Genomic DNA, 27,083 nt, shown 5'->3' on the forward strand with positions numbered 1-27,083 from the left:
ATGATAAACTAAGGCTTACATAAGTTAAGTTAGCCAATAAGTATCAAGAATCAGTAAGAGGTTAGATACAAGATTTAGACCCAGATACTGTAATTCCAAAGCTAAAGAGCTCTTAATTGATCAACTAAATAGTTGTAAAGGAAAGTAAACAAAGTCGAAAGAAGGCAGAATGTAGTAATGTCAAGAGCCCGGTTTAATGAAGAGCCTCAGTGGGGGAAGAGGATAGCAGTTCGGCTGCTCAAAATCACATGAGGCGTTCATAAAAAATAAATAAATAAATAAAATAAATCTGTATTGAATCCAAATCCCTGCAGATGGGAGATAAGATTTAACTTTTTATTTTATTTTTTTTTTTAAAGCCCTGGGTAATTTTGTGGCGGAACCAAGTTTGGGAACCTGTGTCATAAAAGATTTCTAAGGGCTCTTCCTGCCTTAACATTCTAGTTGACATTGTAAATGAATTTCCCAGAAATCAAAGGAGCGAGGGAGGGATCCTAGCTGCAGGAAAACGCCTATGCATTCAGAGTCCACACCGTTTATGCTCCCATTTTACTAAACGGTCCCTCATAGGGGGAGGGATAGAACAGGCAACGGAGAGAAGGATGTGGTGTCCACGATACGCAGGCTAAAAAAGCAGGCTTTTAAAAAGGCTTTTCTAGCACGATTTGCACAAAGAACCCCTTCTTGACTATATATATTTGTGGCCATCCGACTGGATTTTGAGGTGGATTCCTCAGACCCGTATCTGGCTAATGATGGATTTCAGTATATTTTCTCTAAGCACCCCAAAGCGTTGCACGAAACCTCTAGGTTGGGGCCTGCCCGCCCCGAGGCCAGGTGAATCCGGCTCAGCAGCAGAGGTGTCTGCAATTACACCCTCTAATCCCCTACTATCAGATATGACCCGTTCCGCACATACCTGAGGGCCCTCTGGTAAGATTGATCTCTTCCTCAGTGACCAAATAATCCACTCTTCCGTTCATGTTTTACAGCTCGTCTGGCTTCCTACTTGGGTCAGCTGGAGTGCAGCACAGGTGAAGGTGAATCAATCTCGGCGCTGCGCCCACAGCACAGCGGTTTCGGTTTCAGCAGCCTCGAGACCCGGAAAAGGAAGCCCGAAGGACTCGGAGCACTGGGAATGCTGGGAATCGTGGTTCCTACCGCCAATGGATTGCAGTTTCTCACCGGTTCCCAAAGCCAAGCATGAGGTGAGCAAGGGGCAAGTTACCATTCTAATTTGCCATTGGAAGCAAGTGGGAAGGGGGTTGCTAGTAAAAGTAAGGGACCTAAATAAATTGATATTGTCGAGAAAAAAATTTTTTAAAAAATCTCCTGCCATCCTAGAAAATCTCCACAAATGTAGAAAAGAAAAAAAAGTTGTATTATTCTGTAAGCATGGAACCAGACTGGAATGGGTGTTACAGGCAATCCACTAATGAGATTGCAAAGAGAGACAAAAATCTCACCTTTTATGTAGCCAAAGCACACGCATGTTCTCATGTAAGACGAGTTAACATGGTTTGGTATTCAATTTTTGGTAGTTCACCGTTGGAGTGGCCGCCTGTGTTGGTTAATTGCCTTTATCCAGAGGAAAAATAAAACGTTATCTCTGTGACAAACAGGTACTTAGGCTTGGAGCAAGGCGCTTCGGGTAACTCCCGCAAGCCTGGAACATAGGGGCACTGTCTACCTTGATACTTAAATTTCAAGGAGTTGGCTCCCGGGACCTGACGAAAACAATTCCTGGGTTTTATCTGACAAGAGGCTTATTTAGCTTTTAAAAAGATACACACACACACACACACACACACACACACTACACACGGATTATAATTACAATTTGCTCAAGAAAATGTTTTAAGAAAGGGGGGTGGGGGAATGTCTCATTCTTTTGGCAACTGGGAAAATTCAATCTTTTTAATGTTTTAACTCTTACAATAAGGTTAACGCACGGCTTAGGTATAACTTTAGGCCAGTCTTCCTTACTTTTGGAATGAGACATTCCAAACTGAACTTGAATGAAACTTCAGGGGTCAAAAACACAAAAGCCTAAAGAGCCAGGAAGGTGACAACCTTGTGAAGCAACCTGGAGTTAGACCACAGGGATTGGTGGGGATCTTAGAGGACTAGAAAGTGCAAGGCCAATGTAAAGACATTTAAATTTAGAGTAAAAAACCAAAGCAGCAGCTACTATGTTTACCAAACAGAAGGAGATAGGGGCAGATTCGGCAGGAAGACCTCTTATTTGCTCACTCCGAGAGAAGTTAAGATGGAATAGTGGAGGCTGAGCGCAGTGACTCACGCCTGTAATCCCAGCACTTTGGGAGGCCGAGGCGGGTGGATCACCTGAGGTCAGAAGTTCAAGACCAGCCTGGTCAACATGGTGAAACCCTGTCTCCACTAAATATACAAAAAATTAGCTCGGTGTGGTGGCAGGTACCTATAATCCCAGCTACTCTGGGGGCTGAGGCAGAAGAATCGCTTGAACCCGGGAGGCGGAGGTTGCAGTGAGTCGAGATTGCACCACTGCACTCCAGCCTGGGCAACAAGAGCGAAACTTTGTCTCAAAAAAAAAGATGGGATAGTGGAAATAACACAGATTATGACTTACAACCTGGGCTCAAGTTTCCATTCCATTCCCTTAAACTTGTCTGTCTTTGAGCAAGGAATCCAACATCTCTGAACTCTGTTTCCCCATCTTAAAATGGGATTGATAGTAGCTCTTCATATGTTGGTTGGATGAGTGAATAAAATGATCATTATAAAAGGCAGAGAATGATAAATGAAAAAAATGTGTAATATAAATAAATGACATTGGGGGCTGGGCGGGGTGGCTCACACCTGTAATCCCAGCACTTTGGGAGGCCAAGGTGGGCGGATCACTTGAGGTCAGGAGTTCCAAAGCAGCCTGGCCAACATGGTGAAACCCCATCTCTACTAAAAATACAAAAAAATTAGCTGGGCGTGGTGGCGTGGGCCTGTAGTCCCAGCTACATGGGAGGCTGAGGCAGGAGAATCACTTGAACCCAGGAGGCGGAGGTTGCAGTGAGTGGAGATCGTGCCACTGCACTCTACGCTGGGTGACGAAGCAAGACTCCATCTCAAAAAATAAATAGATAAAATAAAATAAATGACACTGGAATGTCAAGAGAGAAAAGATCAAATAGAAATAGGGGAAAAATCAAGAAGTCATCAGTGAGGAGATTTGTAAGGAAAAAAACACAAGGTTTCTTTTAGACCACTGTGGGGATAGTGGTGGGGGAATCATCTCTCAGTACCTGGGAAAATTGTCCTTTTCATCTGAGCACACAGCTTCAAAAGAAATACATAGGGCAGTGAAAGAAAAAAGTATCCTAAACAAGTTGAGGAAATGCTGGTAATAAGTAGAGTGAGAGATGGGATATGTAAACTGCCTTTATTCCCTAATAGAAGTATAGGAATAATGGTGTCAGAGGCTTTTGAACTGGAGCGACTCCATCTTGAATAGGCGCTGGGTAAAATAAGGCTGAGACCTACTGGGCTGCATCCCCAGGAAGTTAGGCATTCTTAGTCACAGGATGAGATAGGTCAGCACAAGGTACAGGTCACAAAGACCTTGCTGATAAAAGAATGTGGTAAACAAGCCAGCCAAAACCCACTAAAACCAACATGGCGATTAAAGTGACCTCTGGTCATCGTCACTGCTCATCATATGCTAATTATAATGCATTAGCATGCTAAAAGACACTCCTGCCAGCGCCATGACAGTTTACAAATGCCATGGCAACATCAGGAAGTTACCCTATATGGTCTGAAAAGGGGAGGAACCCTCAGTTCCAGGAATAGCCCACCAATTTCCCCTAAAACTCATGAATAATCCACCCCTTGTTTAGCATATAATCAAGAAAAAACCATAAAAATAGCCAGCCAGCAGCCCTCGGGGCTGCTCTGCCTATGGAGCAGCCATTCTTTATTCCTTTACTTTCTTCATAAACTTGCTTTCACTTTACTCTATGGACTTGCCCCAAATTCTTTCTTGCACAAGGTTCAAGAACCCTCTGTTGGGGTCTGGATCAGGACCCCTTTCCAGTAACAATGGAAGAACAAGGAAGCTAGCTGGGCGTGGTGATATGCCTGTAGTCCCAGTTACTCTAGAGGCTGAGGCAGGAGGATCATTAGAGCTCAGGGGTTTGAGGCTGCAGTGAGGTGTGATTGAAGCACTGCACTCTAGCCTGGGTAACAGAGCAAGACCCCATCTCTATTAAAAAATAATAAAAGTAAATAAATTTTAAAAAAAACAATGAGGGAGCTTTAATATGTAGGAAAGCAAATGACAGAGAAAATGAGATTCTACTCAGAGGAAACAATTGAGAAAAATTATGGAATCAGGCCGGGTGCAGTGGCTCACCCCTGGAGTGTAGCCTTTACTTCGTGGTCCAAGATGCTTAAGATGGATTTTGGAACTTCAACCATCATATCTACATTCCAGGAAGGTAATGAAGGAAGGGCAAAGAAGACCTCCTGGAAATGTCATAGTCTTCTTGTAATCTCAGGGATAGAAATGTGCCAACCATAAAAATCAAGCTTATTATTATTAACTGAAAATGGGAGAATGGATATTGGGAGGCCACTGGCAGTCTCTGACACAAGAAGTGACACTTTCTGTCTGAACTAACCTTTCTGCTTATGACCTTGACTTATGTAAAAAATGTAGAATGTAGTGGAAACTTCAATCTACCATTTACAAAATTAGTGGAAACCTTGCCTCACCTTAATCACACCTTGCTCTATTTTTGCACATTTCCTGTCAGATATTCACTTTGTCTTTTTAATCTCTCTTGTCTGCTTCAGTCCCCTCCTACTTCAGTATTTTATTCTATCAGCCTCTTTGATGACCAACTCATGAATATGTTTGTATTTGGGACTTATCCACCTCTCCTTTGACATAGCATTTGTTCCAACTTTTTGCCCTTACCTATTTAGTTTCAAATTCCTGCATATTTTATTTTTTCTATGCTTCCTTAGGTGACAAAACTCTTTTGTGATTGACACACTTTTTTCTTTGTTGTATTATTATTACATTTAATCAGACGATATTAGTTTGTTAATGTTACTGTAACTAATACTACAGATTGTGTAATTTGAACAATGAAAATGTATTTTTTCACAGCTGTGGAGTCTGGAAGTCCAAGATCAGGGTACGGGTAGAGTTGGTTTCCTCAGAGGCTTCTCTCCTTGGCTTGCAGATGGCCATATCTTCTACCTCTGTCTTCACATGGTCTTTCCTCTGTGTGCACACATGTCTGTTTCCAAATTTCCTCTTCTTATAAGGACATCATTCATATTAGATTAGGGCCCACCCTAAGGACCACATTTTAACTTACCTCTTTAAAGACCTTTTCTCCAAATATGGTTACATTCTGAGGTACTTCAGCAGATGAATTTTGCAGGCATACAACACAGCCCATAACACAGATTACAGTGAAGTCACAGCCTTTGGCATTGCATATCTCTGCTCTGGCCCATTACATGTTGATTTTAAAGTTTAGACCTGATAGCAGTATTATTGCTTTAATTTTCAAGTTCTTGCTGCAAGTTGCACTGCTGACCCCAGCTATTGATGACAGCAGATATCCACAAGGCATTTACAATTATTTTATCTTCTATTGTCCTTTTTGATTGGTACTCTTTATTCTTCTGTATATATATGCTATCTTTATAAAAAGTCTAATTCAGACCCCTGGCTCTAATGCCATTAATATGCCAGCTGTCATGTCTCTTCACTGAGCTTCAGTCTTGTGTAACCCAGTTGCCTACCTAACATCTCAAAATTTAGATGCCTAGCAGGCATCTTAAATTATGATAAAATGAGAATTTCTAACCCTTATACCCCTAAACTGATACCTCTCTTAGCTGTTCCCCTTCCTTGAGTAACTCAGTTTACTCAGTTCATATGAATATCTTAAGAACAGCTTTTGATTCCATTCTTTCCCTTGCATTCTACATTCAACCCATCAAAAGTATAGTTGTTGCTATGTATGAAATACAGTCTATCTGACCATCTCTGATACTACCAGCTTATTACAAACCACCAGTATGTATTGCCTCTACTTCTACTGTTCTTCCTGAAAGTTTTTTCTGCTGCTCACTCGATATCCCCCATCTATTCTTCCCTCAGCTGGAGCAATCTTACAAAAATGTAAATCAGATCATGTCATGCCCCAATCTAAATATTTCAGTCATTTCCATCTCATGTAGAAAAAAATCGATATCCTTAACATTGCCTCTAAGACCAGATAATCTGGCTTTTGTCAAGCTCTCTAGCTCGTCTACTACCACAACCCCCTTCCCTCATTCATTACATCTACACTGAACTTTTTTCTGTTTCTCAAACAAATACATTTGGTTTAGTTTAGATCTTTGCATTTGCTGTGCCATCTGCCCCACTGCTTCTTGTTCACTGCTTTATCTCCAGTACCTATAAGAGTTGCCAACACAAACTTGGCTTTCTTTTTGTTTATTTTTTTAAATTATTTTTTGTAGCAACAGGGTCTTGCTGTATTGCCCAGGCTGATCTAAAACTCCTGGCCTCAGGCAATCCTCCTGCCTCAGCCCCTGCAAAGGGTTGGGATTATGGGTATAAGCCATCGTGTCTGGCCTTATAATAGGCCTTCAATGAATGAATGAATTTTAGTGATGATGAAACTTAAACTCAGTCACTTGCTAAAGATCACACTGCAGTTGTCATTTGCTGTCTCATCACCTGCTGCAGTCAATAGTGTACTAGTTCTACTGCCTGAATTCCTCTCAGCTGTTCTCACTGACATTGCTGATGCGCTCAAAATGAGTCACATACACCAGTGGAACAGAAGAGAAAACCCAGAAATAAACCCATACATCTACAATGGACTAATTTTTTGACAAAGGTGCCAAGAACATACATTGGGGAAAAGACAGTCTCATCAATAAATGGTGCTAGGAAAACTGGACGTCCATATGCAGAAGAATGAAACTAGACCCCCTGTCTCTCAACATACATAAAAATTTTAAAAATGGATTAAAGACATATCTAGGACCTCAAACTATGAAACTACTACAAGAAAATATTGGGGGAAACTCTACAGGACACTGCTCTGGGCAAAAACTTCTTGAGTCATACCCCGAAAGCACAGGCAATCAAAGCAAAAATGGACAAATGGGATCATGTCAAGTTAAAAACCTTCTGCAAAGCAAAGGAAACTATCAACAAAATGAAGAGACAACCCACAGAATGGAAGAAAATATTTTCAAACCACTCATATGACAAGGTATTAATAACCAGAATATGTAAGGAGCTCAAACAACTTTATAGTGAAAAAATCTAATATTTCAATTTAAAAAATGGACAAAATATCTGAATAGACCTTTCTCAAAAGAAGACATACTAATGGCAAACAGGTATATGAAAAGATGCTCAACATCATCGATCATCAGCAAATGGAAACTATAATAAGATATCTTTTTACCCCAGTTAAAATGGCTTTTATCCGAAAGACAGGCAGTAACAAATCCTGGCGAGGATGTGGAGGAAAGGGAACCCTTGTAACTGTTGGTGGGAATGTAAATTAGTACAACCACTGTGGAGAAGAGTTTGGAGGTTCTTCAACAAACTGAAGGTACAGTTACCATAAAATCCACTAATCCCCCTGGTAGGTGTTTAGCCAAAGGAAATGAAATCAGTATATCAGAGATGTCGGCAATCCTGTGTTTATTGCAGCACTATTCATAATAGCCAAGATTTGGAAGCAACCTAGTGTCCATCAGCAGATGAATGGATAAGGAAAATAGTACTCCATTGTGTATATGTATTACACAACTCCAGTCTCTATGGAACTTTTATGGTGTGCTACATTGTGTATATGCATACCTATACAATGTATGTGTATATGCATACCTATACAATGTATGTGTATATGCATACCTATACAATGTATGTGTATATGCATACCTATACAATGTATGTGTATATGCATACCTATACAATGTATGTGTATATGCATACCTATACAATGTATGTGTATATGTATTATAGTGCTCAATTTTGTGTATATATATACATATACATACACATATACAGTGTACACATGTAAGTATATGCCCACATATACATATACATAATATATGTCCACATATGTAATACATTGTACGTTCACATATATGTAATACATATACATATACAATGTACACATATGTATAGAATGTACATATATGTAATACATATACAATTACATATATGTGGACATACAATGGAGGTCATTATGTGTGACCTCCATGTTGCACTAAGCAACAAAGGTTGAGATGACAAAAGCTGCTTATAAATTAGAGCTTCCTCTTAAGAGAAAACACCCCTGGGAGCTGGCACAGTCAGACGAGGAGAGTCCTGCTTGTCACTTTGCATCTCAAGTTCCCAGCCTTTTGGCTGGCTGCCAGACATGACTTGACAATCATGTTCCCCAAGTGGCAGAGACCAGAGAGAGAGAACTTCTCACTTGGTTACAAAGCCAAGCTCTCAAGACATAAAACAAGATGAAATGAGAATCTTCATATGATTTTCCCCCTTATAACAAACTACCCCAAAAGACAAAAGGAAAGCAAAGATTAACTCTGGGGGGAAAAGATCAAATAGAAAACAAGACTACTCACAAACACCAAAGTCACTTTGCCCCCAAAACTAGTTCACATAAATATTTTCTCCTGCCAGTCTAAATTTAGAGAGGGAAAGAGGAAGAAAAGAGTCTTACCACTCTCACCTTGACCATTCTCCACAGGCAGAGATCCAGCAGACTAACAGTATTAAGAATTCTTACCTTTGCTGGCCTTTTGTCAGAGGGCCAGGATTTCAGGTGCAGCAGTTTCGAGCAAGCAGTGTTCCAGCCAGTGAAGGATGCCCCACATTGGGCACCAAAATTTGTAGGGAATGTTACGGATCACCTCCACCCATCTCTGACTGGGTCTAGGAATGATATTGATGCAAGACAGATTAAGAGGAGAAAAGGATACAAGTTTTATTACTTTTTACATGTACAGGGGGATCCTCACAAGAGATTGAAGATCTGAAGAAATGGCCAAAGCAGAAAGCTTTTATATTTTTTTAGACGAAGAACAATACATCTATGAAGAAATAACAGGACAAAAGGATCTAGGCTAAGGGCAGTAATTCCAGGAAGGTCACTAGGAGATATACTGGGGAGGGGTAAACCTAGTAGAAGGTAAGGGTTATTAAGTTTATTTGTACAGGTCCATTGCAGCACCATTTCCAGTCTCTGGTAATAGGGTTATTGTCTTGTCCTAGTACAGGAAAACCATCTTCCTCTATGTGCTGAGACCAGCTCAGTCGTGGAGACCCTAACCAAGTGGTGCTGGAGGAATTAAAGACACACACACAAATACAGCATGTGGAGTGGGAAATCAGGGGATTCACAGCCTTCAGAGCTGAGAGCCCCAAGCAGAGTTTGACCCACATATTTATTGACAGCAAGCCAGTGATAAGCATTATTTCTATATATTATAGATTAACTAAAAGTATTCCTTATGGGAAACAAAGGGATGCGCCAAAACAAAGGGATGGGCTCTGGCTAGTTATCTGCAGCAGGAACATGTCCTTAAGGCACAGATCGCTCATGCTGTTGTTTGTGGTTTAGGAACACCTTTAAGTGGTTTTCCACCCTGGGTGGGCCAGGTGTTCCTTGCCCTCATTCCAGTAAATCCATGACCTTCAGTGTGGGTGTCATGGCCATCAAGAACATGTCACAGTGTTGCAGAGATTTTACTTATGGCCAGTTTTGGGGCCAGTTTATAGCGATTTGGGGGCCTGTTCCCAACATCTATGGAACTTTTTTTTTTCTCTTTTCGACAGAGTCTCACTCTGTTACTCAGGCTGGAGTGCAGTGGTGTGATCTCAGCTCACTGCAACCTCCACCTCCCAGGCTCAAGCAATTCTCATGCCTCTGCCTCCTGAGTAGCTGAGATGATAGGCATGTGCTGCCACACCTGGCTAAATTTTTTTTTTTTTTTTGAGACAGAGTCTTACTCTGTCACCCAGGCTGGAGTGCAGTGGTGCAATCCTGGCTTACTGCAACCTCTACCTTCCAGGCTCAAGCAGTTCTCCAGTTCTCCTGCCTCAGCCTCCCAAGTAGCTGGGATTACAGACATGCACCACCATGCCCGTATATTTTTTATATTTCATATAAAATATTAATTGTATTTTTATATACATTTATATGTATGTTTTATATAAAATATTATATTGTATGTTTTATATATAAAAATATAAAAAATAATTTTTATATTTTTAGTAGAGATGGGGTTTCACCATGTTGGCCATGCTGGTCTCGAACTCCTGACCTCAAGTGATCCACCCACCTCGGCCTCCCAAAGGAATTCTTGTATTTTTAGTAGAGATGGGGTTTTGCCAAGTTGGCCAGGCTGGTCTTGACCTCCTGGTCTATATGGAAATTTTATGGTTTGCTACATATGGAAAACAGCAGGTCAAATGGCTGTTACTGCAAATGCAGTTTTTGAAGTGCTTTCAGCTTGAAATAATCAATATGCCAATTTGGCATATTTTGGGGTGGCATATCTTAACTCCTTCACATAACAACCTGGACCCACAGCAAGGTCATTTCTTGTTTTGGGCCCTACTCAAAGATGATCACTTCATTATTGTCTAGTATATGGGCCAGAGTAGTATTCATAGGTGTGAAATGTTTGCTTCAAAAACCCATGGAGGCATATAGCAGGCACCACCTTTTTCTTTGTGCTAGGGAATGCAAAATGCAGCAATTTGCCTTTACTTCGAGGGTATATCCCACCATGGTTTTAACCACTATACCCTTAAATACTCTAATAAAGTATCATGTCCCCAAATCTTTCCTACCCCTGGAATGCATATCTCTTAATAAGACCTCCAGTGAACCAACAATGCAGCCCCATCAGCATGATACTCAATGAAGTGAATCCATATAAGGTTTTCTGTATGTTCAAACAGTCTAGATCTCCTCAGATTATATTATGCCAGAGGCAGGTGAAATAACATAGCCCTGGAGGCAAGCCTATAAATAAATATCTGTGTCCACGCTATATGAGTGCAGATTTTTTTCTGATGGCTCTTTTATTTTTGGAATAGAAAATAACACATTTTCATTTCATTGGTTGCATCCTATGCACCCAAGACCGTATTAATCTGATCCAGCATGTTAACTTCTCTGGTGAAGAGGCTAAAATGAAAGCACATAACATATGCTTTACTATGAAGTTGTATTATCAGGATTAGGCAGCCTCAGAATATGAATTTGGAATCTTGTTTTTTTTTTTTTTAGTTTTAATTTTAGGTTTGGGGGTACATGTGTACGTTTGTTACACAGATATACGTGTCACGGGGGTTTGTTGTACATATTATTACATCACTCAGGTATTAAGCCCAGGACCCAATAGTTATCTTTTCTGCTCCTCTCTCTCCCAGCCTCCCCCATCAAGTATTCCCCAGTGTCTGTTGTTTCCTTCTTTGTGTTCATAAGTTCTTATCATTTAGCTTCCACTTATAAGTGAAAACACATGGTATTTGGTTTTCTGTTCCTGCGTTGGTTTGCAAAGGATGATAGCCTCCAGCTCCATCTATGTTCCCACAAAAGACATGATCTCATTCTTTTTTTCTGGCGCATAATATACCATGGGGTATATGTGCCACATTTTATTTATCCAGTCTGTCATTAATGGGCATTTAGCTTGATTCTATGTCTTTGCTATTGTGAACAGTGCTGCAATGAACATTCACGTGCATGTGTCTTTACGGTAGAATGCTTTATATTCCTCTGGATATATACTCAGTAATGGGACTGCTGAGTTGAATGGTGGTTCTGCTTTTAGCTCTTTGAGGAACCGCCATACTGTTTACCACAATAGTTGAACTAATTCACACTCCCACCAACAGTGTATAAGGGTTACCTTTTCTCTGCAACCTTACCAGCGTCTGTTACTTTTTGATTTTTTTTCCTGAAAGTTTTCTTTAATTTTTCTAATTTTTATTTTACTTTCAGTTCTGGGATATATGTGCAGAATGTGCAGATTTTTTACATAGGTATACATGTGCCATGGTGGTTTGCTGCTCCTATTAACCCATCATCTAGATTTTAAGCCCAGCATGCATTAGGTATTTGTCCTAATGCCCTCCCTCCCCTTACCCGCAACCACCCAACAGGCCCCAGTGTGTGATGTTCCCCTCCCTGTGTTCTCATTGTTAAACTTCCACTTATGAGTTAGAACATGCATTGTTTGGTTTTCTGTTCTTGTGCTAGTTTGCTGAGGATGATGGTTTCCAGCTTCATCCATGTTCCTGCAAAGAATATGAACTCATTCTTTCTTATGGCTGCATAGTATTCCATGGTGTATATGTGCCACATTTTCTGTATCCAGTCTATCATTGACGGGCATTTGGGTTGATTTCAAGTCTTTGCTATTGTGAATAGTGCTGCAGTAAACATATGTGTGCACATGTCTTTATAGTAGAATGATTTATAATCCTTTGCATATATACCCAGTAATGGGATTGCTGTGTCAAATGGTATTTCTGCTTCTAGATCCTTGAGGAATTGCCACACTGTTTTCCACAATGGTTGAACTAATTTATACTCCTACCAACAGTGTAAAAGCAATCATATTTCTCCACATCCTCTCCAGCATCTATTGTTTCCTGACTTTTTAATGATCACCATTCTAACTGGTGTGAGGTGGTATTGATTTTTTTGTGGTTTTGATTTTCATTTCTCTAATGACCAGTGATGATGTGCTTTTTTTCATGTTTGTTGGCCTCATAAATGTCTTCTTTTGAGAAGTGTCTGTTTATATCCTTCACCCACATTTTGATGGGGTTATTTTTTTCTTAGAAATGTCTTTAAGTTCCTTGTAGATTCTGGATATGAGGCCTTTTTCAGATGGATAGATTGCAGAAATTTTCTCCCATTCTTCAGGTTGCTTGTTCACTCTGATGATATTTTCTTTCACTGAGCAGAAGCTCTTTAGTTTGATTAGATCCCATTTTTCAATTTTGCCTTTTGCTGCAATTTCTTTGGTGTTTTAATCATGAAGTCTTTGCCATGTCTATGTCCTGAATGGTACTGCCTAGGTTTTCTTCTAGGGTTTTTCTGGTTTTAGGTTTTACGTTTAAGTCCTTAATCCATCTTGAGTTAATTTTTGTATACAGTGTAAGGAAGGGGTCCAGTTTCAGTTTTCTGCATATGGCTAGCCAGTTTTCCCAGCACCATTTATTAAATTGGGAATCCTTCCCCATTGCTTGTTTCTGGCAGGTTTGTCTAAGATCAGATGGTTGTAGATGTGTAATATTATTTCTGAAGCCTCTGTTGTATTCCATTGGTCTATATATCTGTTTTTGTACCAGTACCATGCTGTTTTGGTTATTGTAGCCTTGTAGAATAGTTTGAACTCAGGTAGCGTGATGCCTCCAGCTTTTTTTTTTTTTTTTTTTTTTTTTTTTTTTTTTTTTGCTTAGGATTCTTGGCTATATGGGCTCTTTTTTCGTTCCATATGAAATTTAAGGTAGCTTTTTCTATTTCTGTGAAGAAAGTCAATGGTAGCTTGATGGGAATAGACTGAATCTATAAATTACTTTGGGCAGCATGGCCATGTTTATGATATTGATTCTTCCTATCCATGAGCACGGAATTTTTTTCCATTTGTTTGTGTCTTCTCTTATTTCCTTGAGCAGTGGTTTGTAGTTCTCCTTGAAGAGGTCCTTCATGTCCCTTGTAAGTTGTATTCCCAGGTATTTTATTTTCTTTGTAGCAATTGTGAATGGGAGTTCACTCATGATTTGGCTCTCTCTGTTTGTCTATTATTGGTATATAGGAATGCTTGTGATTTTTGCACACAGATTTTGTATCCTGAGACTTTGCTGAAGTTGCTTATCAGCTTAGGAGTTTTTGGGCTAAGACCATGGGGTTTTCTAAATATACAATCATGTCATCTACAAACAGAGACACTTTGATTTCCTCTCTTCCTATTGAATACCCTTTATTTCTTTCTTTTGCCTAATTGCCCTGGCCAGAACATACAATAATATCTTGAATAGGAGTGGTGATGAGGGCATCCTTGTCTTGTGCCAGTTTTCAAAGGGAATGCTTCCAGCTTTTGCCCTTTCAGTGTGATATTGGCTATGGATTTGTCATAAATAGCTCTTATTATTTTGAGATATGTTCCATCAATGCCTAGTTTACTGAGTGTTTTTGAAGGTGTGTTGAATGTTATCGAAGGCCTTTTCTGCATTTATTGAGATAATCATGTGGTTTTCATCACTGGTTCTGTTTATATGATGGATTTACGTTTACTGATTTGTCTATGTTGAACCAGCCTTGCATTCCAGGGATGAAGCTGACTTGATCATGGTGGATAAGCTTTTTGATGTGCTTCTGGATTCTGTTTGCCAGTATTTTATTGAGGATTTTTGCATCGATGTTCATCAGGACTGAAATTTTCTTTTTTTGTTGCATCTATGCCACGTTTTGGTATCAGGTTGATGCTGGCCTCATAAAATGAGTTAGGGAGGAGTTCCCCTTTTTCTATTGTTTGGAATGGTTTCAGAAGGAATGGTACCAGCTCCTCTTTGTACCTCTGGTAAAATTCAGCTGTGAATCCGTCTGGTCCTGGGCTTTTCTTGCTTGATAGGCTGTTAATTACTGCCTCAATTACAGAACTTTTTATTGATCTATTCAGGGATTCTACTTCTTCCTGGTTTAGTCTTAGGAGGGGATAAATTCCAGGAATTTATCCATTTCGTCTAGATTTTCTAGTTTATTTATTGATTCTTTTCTCTTTTCTTGTATTAGTCTGGCTAGTGTTCAAGGGCAGGAAGCATCCAGCACTGGAGAAAGGTGTGGCCCAGGAGGCTAGGCCAGTCTCTCTTTTCACATTTTCCTGCCTGTTTATATTCTATCGATGCTGGCAACTGATTAGACTGTGCCCACCCAGATTAAGGATGGGTGTGCCTTTCCCAACCCACTGAGTCATATGTTAATCTTATTTGGTAACACCCTCACAGACACATCCAGGATTAATACTTTGCATCCTTCAATCCAATCAAGTTGACACTCGGTATTAACAATAAGACCACCCCTTGTCAACTTGAACCCATATACAACTCCTGAGATCATACATAATCTTCAAATAAAGACAATAGTAAGGTCATAATTACACCCAACATAACACAACTATTCTTCATACAACCAGAAACGCACCAATCCCCAACCCAAATACTATTACATAAAGTTAACAATACTTAAATGCCGATATGAAGTCAATAAATCTTATGTCACAAGATAAAGGAGAAAGGAAATAAACTGAAGATGTTTTCTTAGTACAAGTGTATACATGCACAAACATGTTTTTAACAAAGAAGGAGGAAATACTCATGACGATTACAGTCCTCATTTCTATAGCTGATCACATGGTCGTAACTGGTGTTGATGACTACCTTCTACTACTACCCATTCAGTATTCCTTTTGCCTTCAGCAAGCACCTCAGCAGGTCGTGTTTTTTTCCTAGTGGAATGACCCAAGCCTTCATTCCTGAAGAGTCTGGGCTATCTGTAGTCCTGCCTGGATTGGGCTGTTGTAGTTTCCCATTGACCTGAATCACAGGGCATGGTAATACTAAGAGATGCCCTAATGGATCTCCTGTATTCCATGCATACTCTTCCTTCCCTTCATTGTGTGTTAGTAGACTGATTTCATCTTGATAGTCCAGGTCAATCATGCCAGCTAACACAGTAATTTTCTTCTTAGCCTGTTGACTTAAAGGTAGGAGGAGCCCAAAGTGTCCAGGTGGCAATCTTAACTTCCAGTTTAATGGAATTGTGGTGTCTCCTCGTGGCAGCATTCCTCCCTCTTGAACTAAGACCTCTAGGCCAGCAGAACGTAATGTCATAGGAACAGGAAGCAAAAATTTTGCTAGTGGATCACTAGGGATGATGGATGGTGAGTGGTGCCACTTCCACTTCCACCCCTTGATTCCTGGACCAGTGAATCCTGGCTATAGGAGAAACAGTACCATATATTGGATGCTGATTCAGAGCATACATGGCCTTCTGGAGAACTTTGCCCCAACCTTGCAAAGTCCTGTCACCTAGTAGGTGTTGTAATTGTGACTTCAAAAGATCATTTTACTGTCAATCCAGCTGCTTCAGGATGATGGAGAACATGGTAAGACCAGTGAATTCCATAAGCATGAAACTATGCCACCACTTCTTTAGCCATAAAGTGAGTGCCTTGGTCAGAGGCAATGCTGTGTGGAATACCATGATGGTGGATAAGGCATTCCATGAATCCACTGATGGTAGTCTTGGCAGAAGCATTGCATGCAGGATAGGCAAACCCATATCTGGAGAAAGTGTCTATTCTAGTGAGGACAAACCTCTGCTCTTTCCATGATGAAAGAGGTCCAATATAATTAACCTGCCACCAGGTAGCTGGCTGATCACCCCGAGGAATGGTGCCATATCAAGGGCTCAGTGTTGGTCTCTGCTGGTGGCAAATTGGGCACTCAGCAGTGGCCATAGCCAGAGCAGCCTTGGTGAGTGGAAGTCCATGTTGCTGAGCCCATGCATAACCTCCTTCCCTGCCACCATGGCCACTTTGTTCATGGGCTTATTGGGCAATGACAAGAGTGGCTGGGGAAAGAGGCCAAGTGGTGTCCACAGAATGGGTCATCCTATCCACTTGATTATTAAAATCCTCCTCTTCCTCCTCTGCCGAGGTCACTCGGTGAGCACTCACATGGGATACAAATGTCTTCACAGTTTTAACCACTCAGAGAGGTCCGTCCACGTACCTCTTTCCCAAATTTCTTTGTCACCAATTTTTCTGCCATGCTTCTTCGAAGTCCCTGACCATACAGCGAAACCATTGCTACAGCCCATGAATCAGTATATAATTGCACATCTGGCCATTTCTCCTTCCATGTAAAGTGCACAACCAGGTGCACTGCTCAAAGTTCTGCCCACTGGGAAGACTCCTTTTCACTGCTGTCCTCCAGGGATGTCCTAGAAAGGGACTGCAGTGCTACAGCTGTCCACTTTTGGGTGGTACCTGGATATCGTGCAGAACCATCTGTGAACAGGCCATACCTAGTCTTCTCTTCCTCTGTCAACTGATCATAGGGAATTTCCCATGAGGCCATCAGTGCAGGCTGCGGGAGAGAAGGCAGGGTGGCAGGAGTGGAGACCATGGGCATTTGAGCCACTTCCTCATGTAACTTACTTGTGCCTTCAGGACCTTCTCGAACCAGTGTCCAGTAGTCCCCAAAATGTCTGATCATTTTCCCTTTCCCCAATGCACAGTTACCCTGGTAAAAGGCTGGATTTGGAGATCTCCTTGGGGAAGGATGGGAGAAAGATTAACTGCATAAATTGTTGGTGATGTAGTGGGGTCCTTCCTCAAGGGGACTCGGACTCCCCTTCATTCAAGGGGTTCTGGGTCTGTAAACTGGCTCAAGTCTGGAAATTGATTAAGGGGCTGTGATTCTCTGTTTTTATCATTTGAATTAGTCTTTTGTCCATTTGACCTAGAAGTTTTCTGCTTGTATAAATTAAGTAGACATGCAGTAGGCTTCCTATCAACTTCACTTCTAGGAACACCATGATTAATTAGCCAATGCCAGAGGTCTACACAAGTCACACTATTCTGATTGCTGCTTTGCCTCTGCTGTCCATTACAATAGCTATGCCCATCTTGACTTTGATGGTTGAGGGCTGCCACTTGGCCTCTGCCACTTTGGGATCAATTATTCCCATTGTATATAAATTTTGTAGTTGAGTGACTGCAGTTCCCATGGTTAGATCTGACATACAGAGAAGAGCAATTATAGGGCTCTTCAAAGATGCAGGTGCTGCCCTCACAAATCTATTTCTCAAGACATTGGTCAAGGGTATATCTTCTGGATCCTCCCAGCTGGGATGAGTAGGTCTAAAGAGACTAATCCAGTCCACCATCCCAATATCCCTAAGCCTTCAGATCCTTTCCTCTACATTAAATCAAGGGAGATCAGGCATTTCCAGTTCACTCATAGTGGGCCATCTTTAAATCCGTATTTCAGGTAACCAAAAAAAAAAAAAAAAACTGATCAGACCCTTTTTTAACTCCCCAAGCTGCAACATTAAATGCAGAGTACTAGTTAGAGGGCCCAGATCAATAAATACAGCCTGATTCAACACTATATTCCTTCCACCATTATCCCACACCATTAATATCCATTCCCATGCCTGTTATTTAGATTTCTGTTTATGTAAATTAGAAAACTCAAGCAGTTCTTTTCAAGTGTCACACACTTCCTCATGGGTCACACTCTCAATCTCACCTCTAGGTACCTGCCAGTTTAGTCTAGTTATAGGTCTAGAAGCAAACAGGGGCATTGGGAGTGGCTCTTGAGGAGAATAAACATTATCTTGCCTGGTGATTGCCTCAGGGGAGGCTATCACTGTTGCCTCAGGCAGCACAGGGTTTATCTCCTCAGACAAAGGTGGAAATGCTGATTGCAGCATGGGTCAGGGAGGCGATGCTGCTGCTACTGGGGATAGGGTAGCTGTTTCTTCTGGCAAAAAAAGAAAGTCTCATCAGAGTTTACAAACTCAGTGTCCCCAGCTTCATCAGGGTCCTCCTTCACATCCCCATTCCAAGATGCAGGGTCTCATTCTTTTTCAATCAATGTCCTCACTTTAACAGTAGACACCTGACAAGGCTGTGTATGCAACTTTTGTTCCAGGTCAGCCACTCACATGATAAGAGCTTGTCTCTGTTTTTCCATAATTTCAGCTCTTTCTCTACAGGAGATAAAACTGTCACTCAGGGCAATCTTAGCAGATTTGAGGCTCACCATCTGCCTCTGAGGCCAGGAGATAAAATCCCTGAGTTCATCATTTTCTTTCATCACTTTGTCTGCTAGACTTAGGAGCAACCAACCAGTTTCATTATGTTCCCTTGTTCTCCACATATGGTCAAAGGTATTATGTATTGAGTCACTAAACTCCTTGCCTCTCATGAGCAATGAATCAGGAGTGTCAAATGCATTTATTTTGCATAACTCTCTAAACAGTTCATGCCAAGTACTATCAGTGTTCTCCATACTATCAGAAGTAGAGTCCTTAGCATTTTTGGGTCTAATCATATTAAGCAACCAACCACAGAAACCCCAAAACCAACAAAAGAACTCCATCCTTAATATTCTGTTCCTCTAGAATCACTCCTGGTACCAAAATCTGTATTAGTCAGGGGGACAGAACTAATGGAATACATACATACAGATAGATAGATAGATAGATAGATAGATAGATAGATAGATAGGAGTTTATTAAGTATTAATGTTGTGGGAATCAGGAAACCAGAGAGACCAATGGATGGAAGAGGAGGATTTTTTTAGGCGGCCACCAATTCAGCAGATTCATATCCAAAGGCTGAACACCAAACAAAGACCGGGCTTGACTTTTATACATACATCTGAAAAGGGCCCAAAACCTGTAAGGTGGGTAAGCAAGCTTACAGAAGGAGAACAAAGGCAGTTTATCAAACAGTGACAGGTTTTACAACTCAGGCATGTCTTGTGACCATTGCCATACTGCACAGCTGGAAAACAGGAGCTTACAAAATCCTTGCAGACTTGCAGAAATAGTTACAAAAGTAGTTGTAAGAGCAGATCAAAGGATAATGCTATAGGGAAAGAATTTCAAAGGGGGAAACTGATAAAAAGCACTTGTTTTTCTTATCCTTGCTCGGGGTTGGGGGGGTGTTGGGAGAGTCTCTGGAGCACGTTCCTTTGGGATCTGGCTTTTCAGATAGTTTTATCAAGGCCCTGCTAGGGCTCTGCCTATTGCTGGCCTTGGAGGTAGTCAGCCAAGTACAGGAAAAGTTGTTTTTCCTTTTACTTAATTTTCTTTTTACGTTTTCTGCTTCATTCCCCCCTTTGATGCTTCCTATAAATGAAGTTTAATAGAAAGCATCATCATCAAATTTTAATTCTTCATGGGGAGTTAGTTCTTTACTTGGCAAGGGCTGCTATTTGGTTAGAGCCATTAGCTGAGTAGTTTGGCTTGTTAGAAGAGCCTCTATCGCTGATTGGATGTTTTTGACAAGGAGGGGTAAGAGACAAGGGAATATTAAGCAACCTCCTAATATGGCCAGAACTATTCCTACTAAGGTCCTGAATCCTCCGAGGGATGAAAACCAGCCCCCGAAGAGGGAGTCTGGAGACCATCCCCTCCACATCTGGACTGAAACATGGGCTAATTTTTGGATTTTTACAGTTATATCTTCAATGACTTTTCCATTGTCATCAATTTCTAGGTAACAATTAGATTGAACTTTCCACATACCCCTCCCTCCTGGGCTAGGAGGTGGTCTAAGGCCAATCTATTTTGATAAATAGCGTATCTCATTTTTGTGGCTTGCTTGGCCAGCAGATTTAAGGCTCTTGCAGTGTCATTAGTAATGATTTCAAGCACTGCCTGCAACCTTATGATGTGGTTGGGCATGTAAAAGGGGTGTGGTATCCATACATTCCATCTTCTGCCCAGGCGGCTGGGCCATAATGTTGGATTATTCTCTCAGGGGGCCATTCATTATCCTTCCAATTCCCTATGGCTATGCCCCTTTTATTTCTCCTTTTAGTTTCATCATAAACAGGGTACCTGAGGCTTCTCCCTGCTTTAGAGGGATTAGGAAGAAGGACGTTCTAATTGTTCCTAGTACACAAGCTCCTGTCCATTTAGCTGGCAGCTGCTGACATGCCTGCAGTCCACAGATCCAATAGAGGCTAGAGGGTGCCTGCCAGATATTTGGAACATTAAGTTGGTACCAAGAGTTGTTTAAGGAAGGGAAACTGGATGGGCTTGGGTGGGGCAATGCAGAATTATATTTCCCGTCCCACCATAAAGTTTTCCCTACTGTTTCATTGGAATATTGTTGTCCCAGGCAAGTTAATTCTCCTACCGGGTCTGTAAAGGCTTTTCCCCAGTGAGCAATGCAGAGTCTCCCAACAATAGAAGTTTTTAAGAGCCAGATGCTCAAGCTTGTGAGCATTGGTTTGGGGGAGGGGACATTCAGAGTAAAGTTATCTTGGGGCATTAGCTCCCTTGCTTCCTATGGCCATTGATCTCTCATGTTGGTTCCCCCACAGATGTAACATGAGGAGCTGTGCAAGCTGCTAGCTATATTTTTAGCTAGTTGGGGAAAGAGGTGTCTGGCCAAGGTAGAAGGTTCAGGCAACTCCTGGTGGATGTGCTCATAGAATGACTCAAAAACTCAGAATTGTTGGGTTGAATGGGTCCGAGTTTTCTTTATAATATATAAATAGACTCCTGGGTCAGTTCCCTGACCACTGATCCATAATGTCATGGGGTAACCTGTAGTCCGTATGGGCAGATTTGGCTCCAAGATGGTAAAATTTAAAGGATTGTAGGTTCTCGTCTTACAATATGGTTTTGCTGGCATTTTGGTAAGCCTGACTGTCTCCTGTGGTCATCCCTGACTTTCTACAGGGTCAATGGACCACATTGTGCTGGCCTGACAGTCTGCTTCCAGAGACCTCAGGGAGCAAAGAGGGGTCTTCTCTTGAAAGCTTCCTCTCCTTGGTGTGCATATATACTTGTGACAGTTACTATAGTATCTTTCCCATGATAGGCCGTCACAAGAAACTACAGGATAAGAGTAGCTGATGTATGCAGCTTGGCAGGCATCAAAATACAAGGAATTAGGCCCCCTGTAGGAGGGAGGGACCTTTTTGGTTAGGGTTAGAAGGGTCCCTTCTTTTAGCCTGACATAGACCTCAAACCAGATGGACTCATAAGGTGAGGAATTAGCATAATAACATATATAAGGCTGGTCATTTCCCAGGTCACAGACAAAGTAGGTCGACTGATTGTGAATACAAGTTCCTCGGCGAGTCCCTGTACATTTACAGTAAGTGTGATATAACAGGGTTCTAGTTACTGTGCTCCCCGACCATGTGGTGTGAGTACAGTGGGGGCACCCTTCTATGGGCCCATTCCCTGGCACAGGTAAAGGGAGTGCTCTGATGGGGAGGAGTAGGAACAAAGTAAACAGCAGCATCGTTATACCCAGCAAGGACAAAAGAGGTTTTTACCCAGTGGGGGAGGTTGAGCAAAGCAACAGAACAACAGTAAAACAATTAATATTACAAGGAAAATTACTAGGCTTAAGATCTCTAGCCACATTACTTCCCTGATGACAACTTAAGCTTCAGCCATGCATAGACTAGTAAGCTTCCAGGGTAACTAGAGCATGGCTGTTGTCTCCTCAAGCTTCAGCCATGTGTAGACTGGTCAGCTTCTGGAGTGACGAGAGCAGGGCTGTCACCATCCTTAATGGCAACTCAGTCCCATCATAGGATTAGCCGGGTTGGATGGTCTGGGTCCTGTTGGCTGGTCCACTTGTCTTGGACTGCTGGTTTCTGCCAACTGGGGTAGACCCAAGGCACAATTCCTGCAACTCTAACAGCAGTGGGAGTGGACAAGATTACAGTATGGGGCCCATCCCATAGGGGTCCCAAAGTGGTTGGATTCAATTTCTTGACCCAGAGTCCCCGGGTTTAAAGGGGTGTGCTGGGTCTGCCAGGCTTATGGGCATTCTTTCCCGTACCCAGCCATGGACATCTTGCATGGCTATCCCTAAGCCCTGCATTTGCTTTCTTAAGGTTAATTCCCTTAGCTCCCGGAGATCACCCTTAATTTCACCTATGATTGGGGGTGGCCGGCTGAACAAGATTTCATAGGGTGAATACCCAGTTTGTTTGGTAAGGGTGCACCTGACTCGGAGGAGGACCATGGGTAGGACCTGATTCCACCTTAGATGGGTCTCTTGGCAATATTTCTTCAGTGGCTGTTTGAGTGTCTGGTTCACGTGCTCCACTTTGCCTGAGCTCTGTGGCCGGTAGGCTGTGTGTAATTTCTATCTTACTTTTAACAGCTGTGTTAGTTTTTGAACTATTGTGGCTACAAATGCCAGTCCATTGTCTGACCCTAGAGTTAGGGGCAGTCCAAACCTGGGGATAATGTCTCTTAACAGTACTTTAGTCACTTCTCATGTTTTCTCTATTCTGGTGGGGAAAGCCTCAATCCATCCTGAAAAGGTGCAGATGAGTACTAACGTGTACCGATAGTCCCCTGCTCGGGGCAGCTCAGTGAAGTCCATAAGCAGGTTTTCACAGAGTGTGGCTCCCATTTCCTGAATCCCTGGGGGCCGAGTGGGCCCCTGTCATGGGTTGTTCTGGGCACAAGTTAGACATTGTTCACAAACAGCTTGGGTGATGGCAGTGAGCTGCAGCACATAGAAATGGTGTCCCAGTAACATTTCTAGTGCTGTTTTCTCCATGTGAGTTCCTTGATGGAATTGTCTTACAAATTTGGAAGCCACCATTTCAGGAATGGCTAGTCTCCCATCAGAGAATTTCCACCATCCTCCCTCAATATATTTTCCGGATTCTTGGGCAAACCAGGCCTTCTCATTTGGAGAGTAACTTGAGACCTCTAGGAGGGGAGGTTCTGGGAGAAGAGGCATAGCCAGGGCTTCCTCTCCAGGATGCGAAGTTGTCACTGCAGCCTGTTTTGCTTCCCTGTCTGCCTTTCTGTTTCCTTTGGCCTCTAGTGTCCTGGACCTCTGGTGCCCCCATACAGTGCATAACAGCTCCTTCTTTGGGGCCCATACAGCATCTAAGAGCTGTAAAACTTCCTCTTTGTACTTTATTTATTTTTCCCCAGCACTTATTAGTCCTCTCTCCTTATATATTGCTCCATGAACACGCAATGTGGCAAAGGCATACTTGGAATCTGTATAAACATTGACTTTTTTGTCTTTTGCCAGCAAAAGAGCTCTTGTCAGGTCTATTAGCTCTGCCTTCTGAGTGGAAGTTTCTGTAGGCAAAGGTTGAGCCTCTGTCACTGAGTCCAGTGTTACTACTGCATACCCAGCTTGGCGGACCCCCTCCAGCATAAAAGTGCTTCCATCTGTAAAGAATTCAACATCTGGGTCCCTGAGGGGTTGGTCTGTAAGGTCTCCCTGGCTTGAGAACACCTCGTCTACTGTTTCCACACAGTCATGGAGGGGGATCCCCATTCGATTGGGAGCAGGGTAGCCAGGTTAAGGATGTTTACTGTTTCCAAAGTTATGTGGGGATTTTCACGTAGGAGCCCCTGGTACTGAGTCATCCTCGGATTCGATAACCAATGGTGCCGTCTCTGATCCATTAACGTTATAACCAAGTGTGGTACCTGGATGGTTAGTTGCTGCCCTAGAGTCATTTTGTCAGCTTCTTGTGCCAATAGGGCAGTGGAAGCTAGTGCCCTGAGGCAAGGAGGCCATCCTAGCACCACAGAGTCCAATTGTTTGGATAAGTGTGCCACCAGGCGATGCCGTGATCCCATGACTTGAGTCAGGACCCCTATAGCTATTCCCTTTTGTTCATGGACATATAGAAAGAAAGTCTTAGTTATATCTGGCAGTCTTAAGGCTGGGACCTGGGTTAAGACTTCTTTAATTTGTTTAAACGCCTTCTCCTGGTCAGCCTCCCAGAGGAGGGGTTCCTTTCCCCCCAACTTTGTGGCTTCATACAAGGGCTTGGCCATTATTGAGAAATTTGGGATCCAGATATGGCAGAACCCTGCTGCCCCGAAGAATTCTCTTATTTGGTGCCAAGTTGTTGGAGTTGGGAGTGCGCAAACAGGCTGCTTTTGTTCATTGCTGAGCTGGCATTCCCCTTGACTCACTAGGAAGCCTAAATATTTAACCCTTTCCTGGCAAATTTGGGCCTTCTTTCTGGATACTTTATAACCAGCTTTCCATAGGAGGTAGAGGAAGTCTTGGGTTCCTTGGTAACAGTCCTCATGGGTTGGGGCTGCTAAAAGGAGATCATCTATATATTGGAGCAAGGCACAGTTATTATTTGGCAGGGTGTAGGCCTTGAGGTCTGAGGCCAATGCTTCCTCAAAAATTGTGGGAGAGTTTTTGAATCCTTGTGGGAGCTTAGTTCAGGTGAGTTGCTCCCCTGTGCCTGTGACTGAATCATCCCATTGAAATGCAAAGAGGGGCTGACTACTTGGTGCTAGGCAAAGGCAGAAAAAGGCATCTTTTAAGTCTAGGCAAGTAAACCAAGCAGCACTTGCCGCAATGAGTCCCATTAAAGTATACAGGTTTGGTACCACTGGAGGGATGGTCACTGTAGCCTGATTTACAGCATGTAAATCTTGCGCCAGCCTATATTCACCAGACCCTGGTTTTTGTACTGGTAAGTGGAGTGTTCCAGGGTGACTGGTATTGGACTAAGATTCCAGGATCATAGAGCCACTTTAAGTGGTTGTAAATGCCCCAAATGGCTTCTCAGGGGAGTGGGTACTGGTGAACCCGAACCGGAGTTGCTCCTGGTTTTAATTCTACTACTACCAGTGCCTAATTTACAGCCATCCCAGAGGGTTATCTTCAGCCCATACTCCAGGAATTTTAGTAAGTAACCCAAACAATTCCTCTATCCCCAGCATATGAGGCAGGTCTGGTGCCTGTGTCTTTTTTGTGTATAGTCTCCATTCCTCAGTCTGCAGGATGGTAAGGATTAACACCATGTCAGGGAGGGGCACCAAGTCGTGGGAGAGCTGCTTCCTTCTCTGGGTTTGAGTTCCCCCAGTGGCACGTGAGGTCACAGTTCTCCCCCAGCCCAGGGGCCCAGACCCACAGGCAAAGGAGACAGCAAACCTGTTGTCTCCGCCCCTGGCTGGCTCACCAAAATGTTGCAGGAATCAGGAGATGAGAGAGACCAATGGTTGGAATAGGAGGATTTTATTAGGTGGCCACCAACTCAGCGGATTCATATCCAAAGGCTGAGCACCAAACAAAGACAGGGCTTGACTTTTATATATACATCTGAAAAGGGTGCGAAACCTGTAAGATGGGTAAGCAAGCTTACAGAAGCAGAACAAAGGCAGTTTATCAAACAGTGACAGGTTTTACAACTCAGGCATGTCTTGTGACCATTGCCATACTGCACAGCTGGAAAACAGGAACTTACAAAATCCTTGCAAACTTGCAGAAATAGTTACAAAAGTAGTTGTGAGAAGAGATCAAAGGATAATGGTATAGGAAAAGAATTTCAAAGGGGGAAACTGATAAGAAGAACTTGTTTTTCTTATTCTTGCTCTGGGTGGGGAGGTGTTCGGAGAATCTCTGGAGCTCATTCCTTTGGGCTCTGGCTTTTCAGATAGTATTATCAAGGCCCCACTAGGGCTCTGCCTATTGCTGGCCTTGGAGTGAGTTAGCCAAGTACAGGAAAACTTGTTTTTCCCTTTACTTATTTTTCTTTTTACATTTTCTGCTTCATTAACTCACATGATAACAAGGTCATCAGCAGGCTGAGGGGCAAAGAGAGCCAGTCCAAGTTGTAGAACTGAAGAAGAACCTGGAGTCTGATAGTCAAGGGCAGGAAGCATCCAGCACAGGAGGATGGAGACTAGGCCAGTCTCTCTTTTCACATTTTTCTGCCTGCTTATATTCTAGCTGTGCTGGCAGCTAATTAGATTGTGCCCACCCAATCTGCCTTTCCCAGCTCACTGAGTCAAATGTTAATCTCCTTTGGCAAAAGCCTCACAAACACACCCAGGATCAATTCTTTGTATCCTTCAATCCAATCAAGTTCACACTCAGTATTAACCATCACACCACTATTTTCTCTTCACAGGACATGAGACTTTATACAACCTGCTAAAAATGAGCTATTGCAACCTACACATCTAGAAATAAACCATCCTAGCCATGAGAGATCAGATGAAACAAGACCAGAGACTCATTTCCTTGTAAAATACTTTCTCCAAAAGATTTTTAAAAAGAAAAGGGGGGAAATGTGAAAGGAAAATATCTTGGCCCCCTCAAGCTGGGAACCACTCAGGGCAAATCTGCCTCCCATTCTATTCAAAGTCATCTTTCTGCTCACAGAGATAGATGCATATTCTGATTGCTTCCTTTGGAAATACTTATCAGAAACTCAAAAAAATGCAACCATCTATCTCTTA

At 42.3% G+C, this 27,083-nt stretch overlaps 2 protein-coding genes across 4 annotated transcripts in view; one reads left to right on the plus strand and one right to left on the minus strand.

Moving 5' to 3' along the window:
- Positions 1 to 1,110, minus strand: part of SYNJ2BP (synaptojanin 2 binding protein) — a 50,497-nt gene extending 49,387 nt beyond the window's left edge. For 2 of the 3 annotated variants that reach the window (XM_009428050.5, XM_009428049.5), the window contains exon 1: positions 920 to 1,057. In XM_009428050.5, coding sequence (XP_009426325.2) covers positions 920 to 983 — 64 coding nt within the window. In that variant the 5' untranslated portion in view covers positions 984 to 1,057. Of the gene's footprint in view, positions 1 to 919 lie in introns of all 3 variants that reach the window. The other variant, NM_001243124.4, reaches the window with a different exon arrangement.
- The window catches only part of ADAM21 (ADAM metallopeptidase domain 21), a 41,827-nt gene continuing 15,732 nt past the window's right edge, over positions 989 to 27,083 (plus strand). The window contains exon 1 of the mRNA XM_009428067.5: positions 989 to 1,208. The gene's annotated coding sequence lies outside the window, so the exon portion shown is untranslated. The remainder of the gene's footprint in view (positions 1,209 to 27,083) is intronic.

The sequence above is a fragment of the Pan troglodytes genome, chromosome 15, assembly GCF_028858775.2.
Source record: "Pan troglodytes isolate AG18354 chromosome 15, NHGRI_mPanTro3-v2.0_pri, whole genome shotgun sequence".
Classification (NCBI taxonomy): Eukaryota; Metazoa; Chordata; class Mammalia; order Primates; family Hominidae; genus Pan; species Pan troglodytes.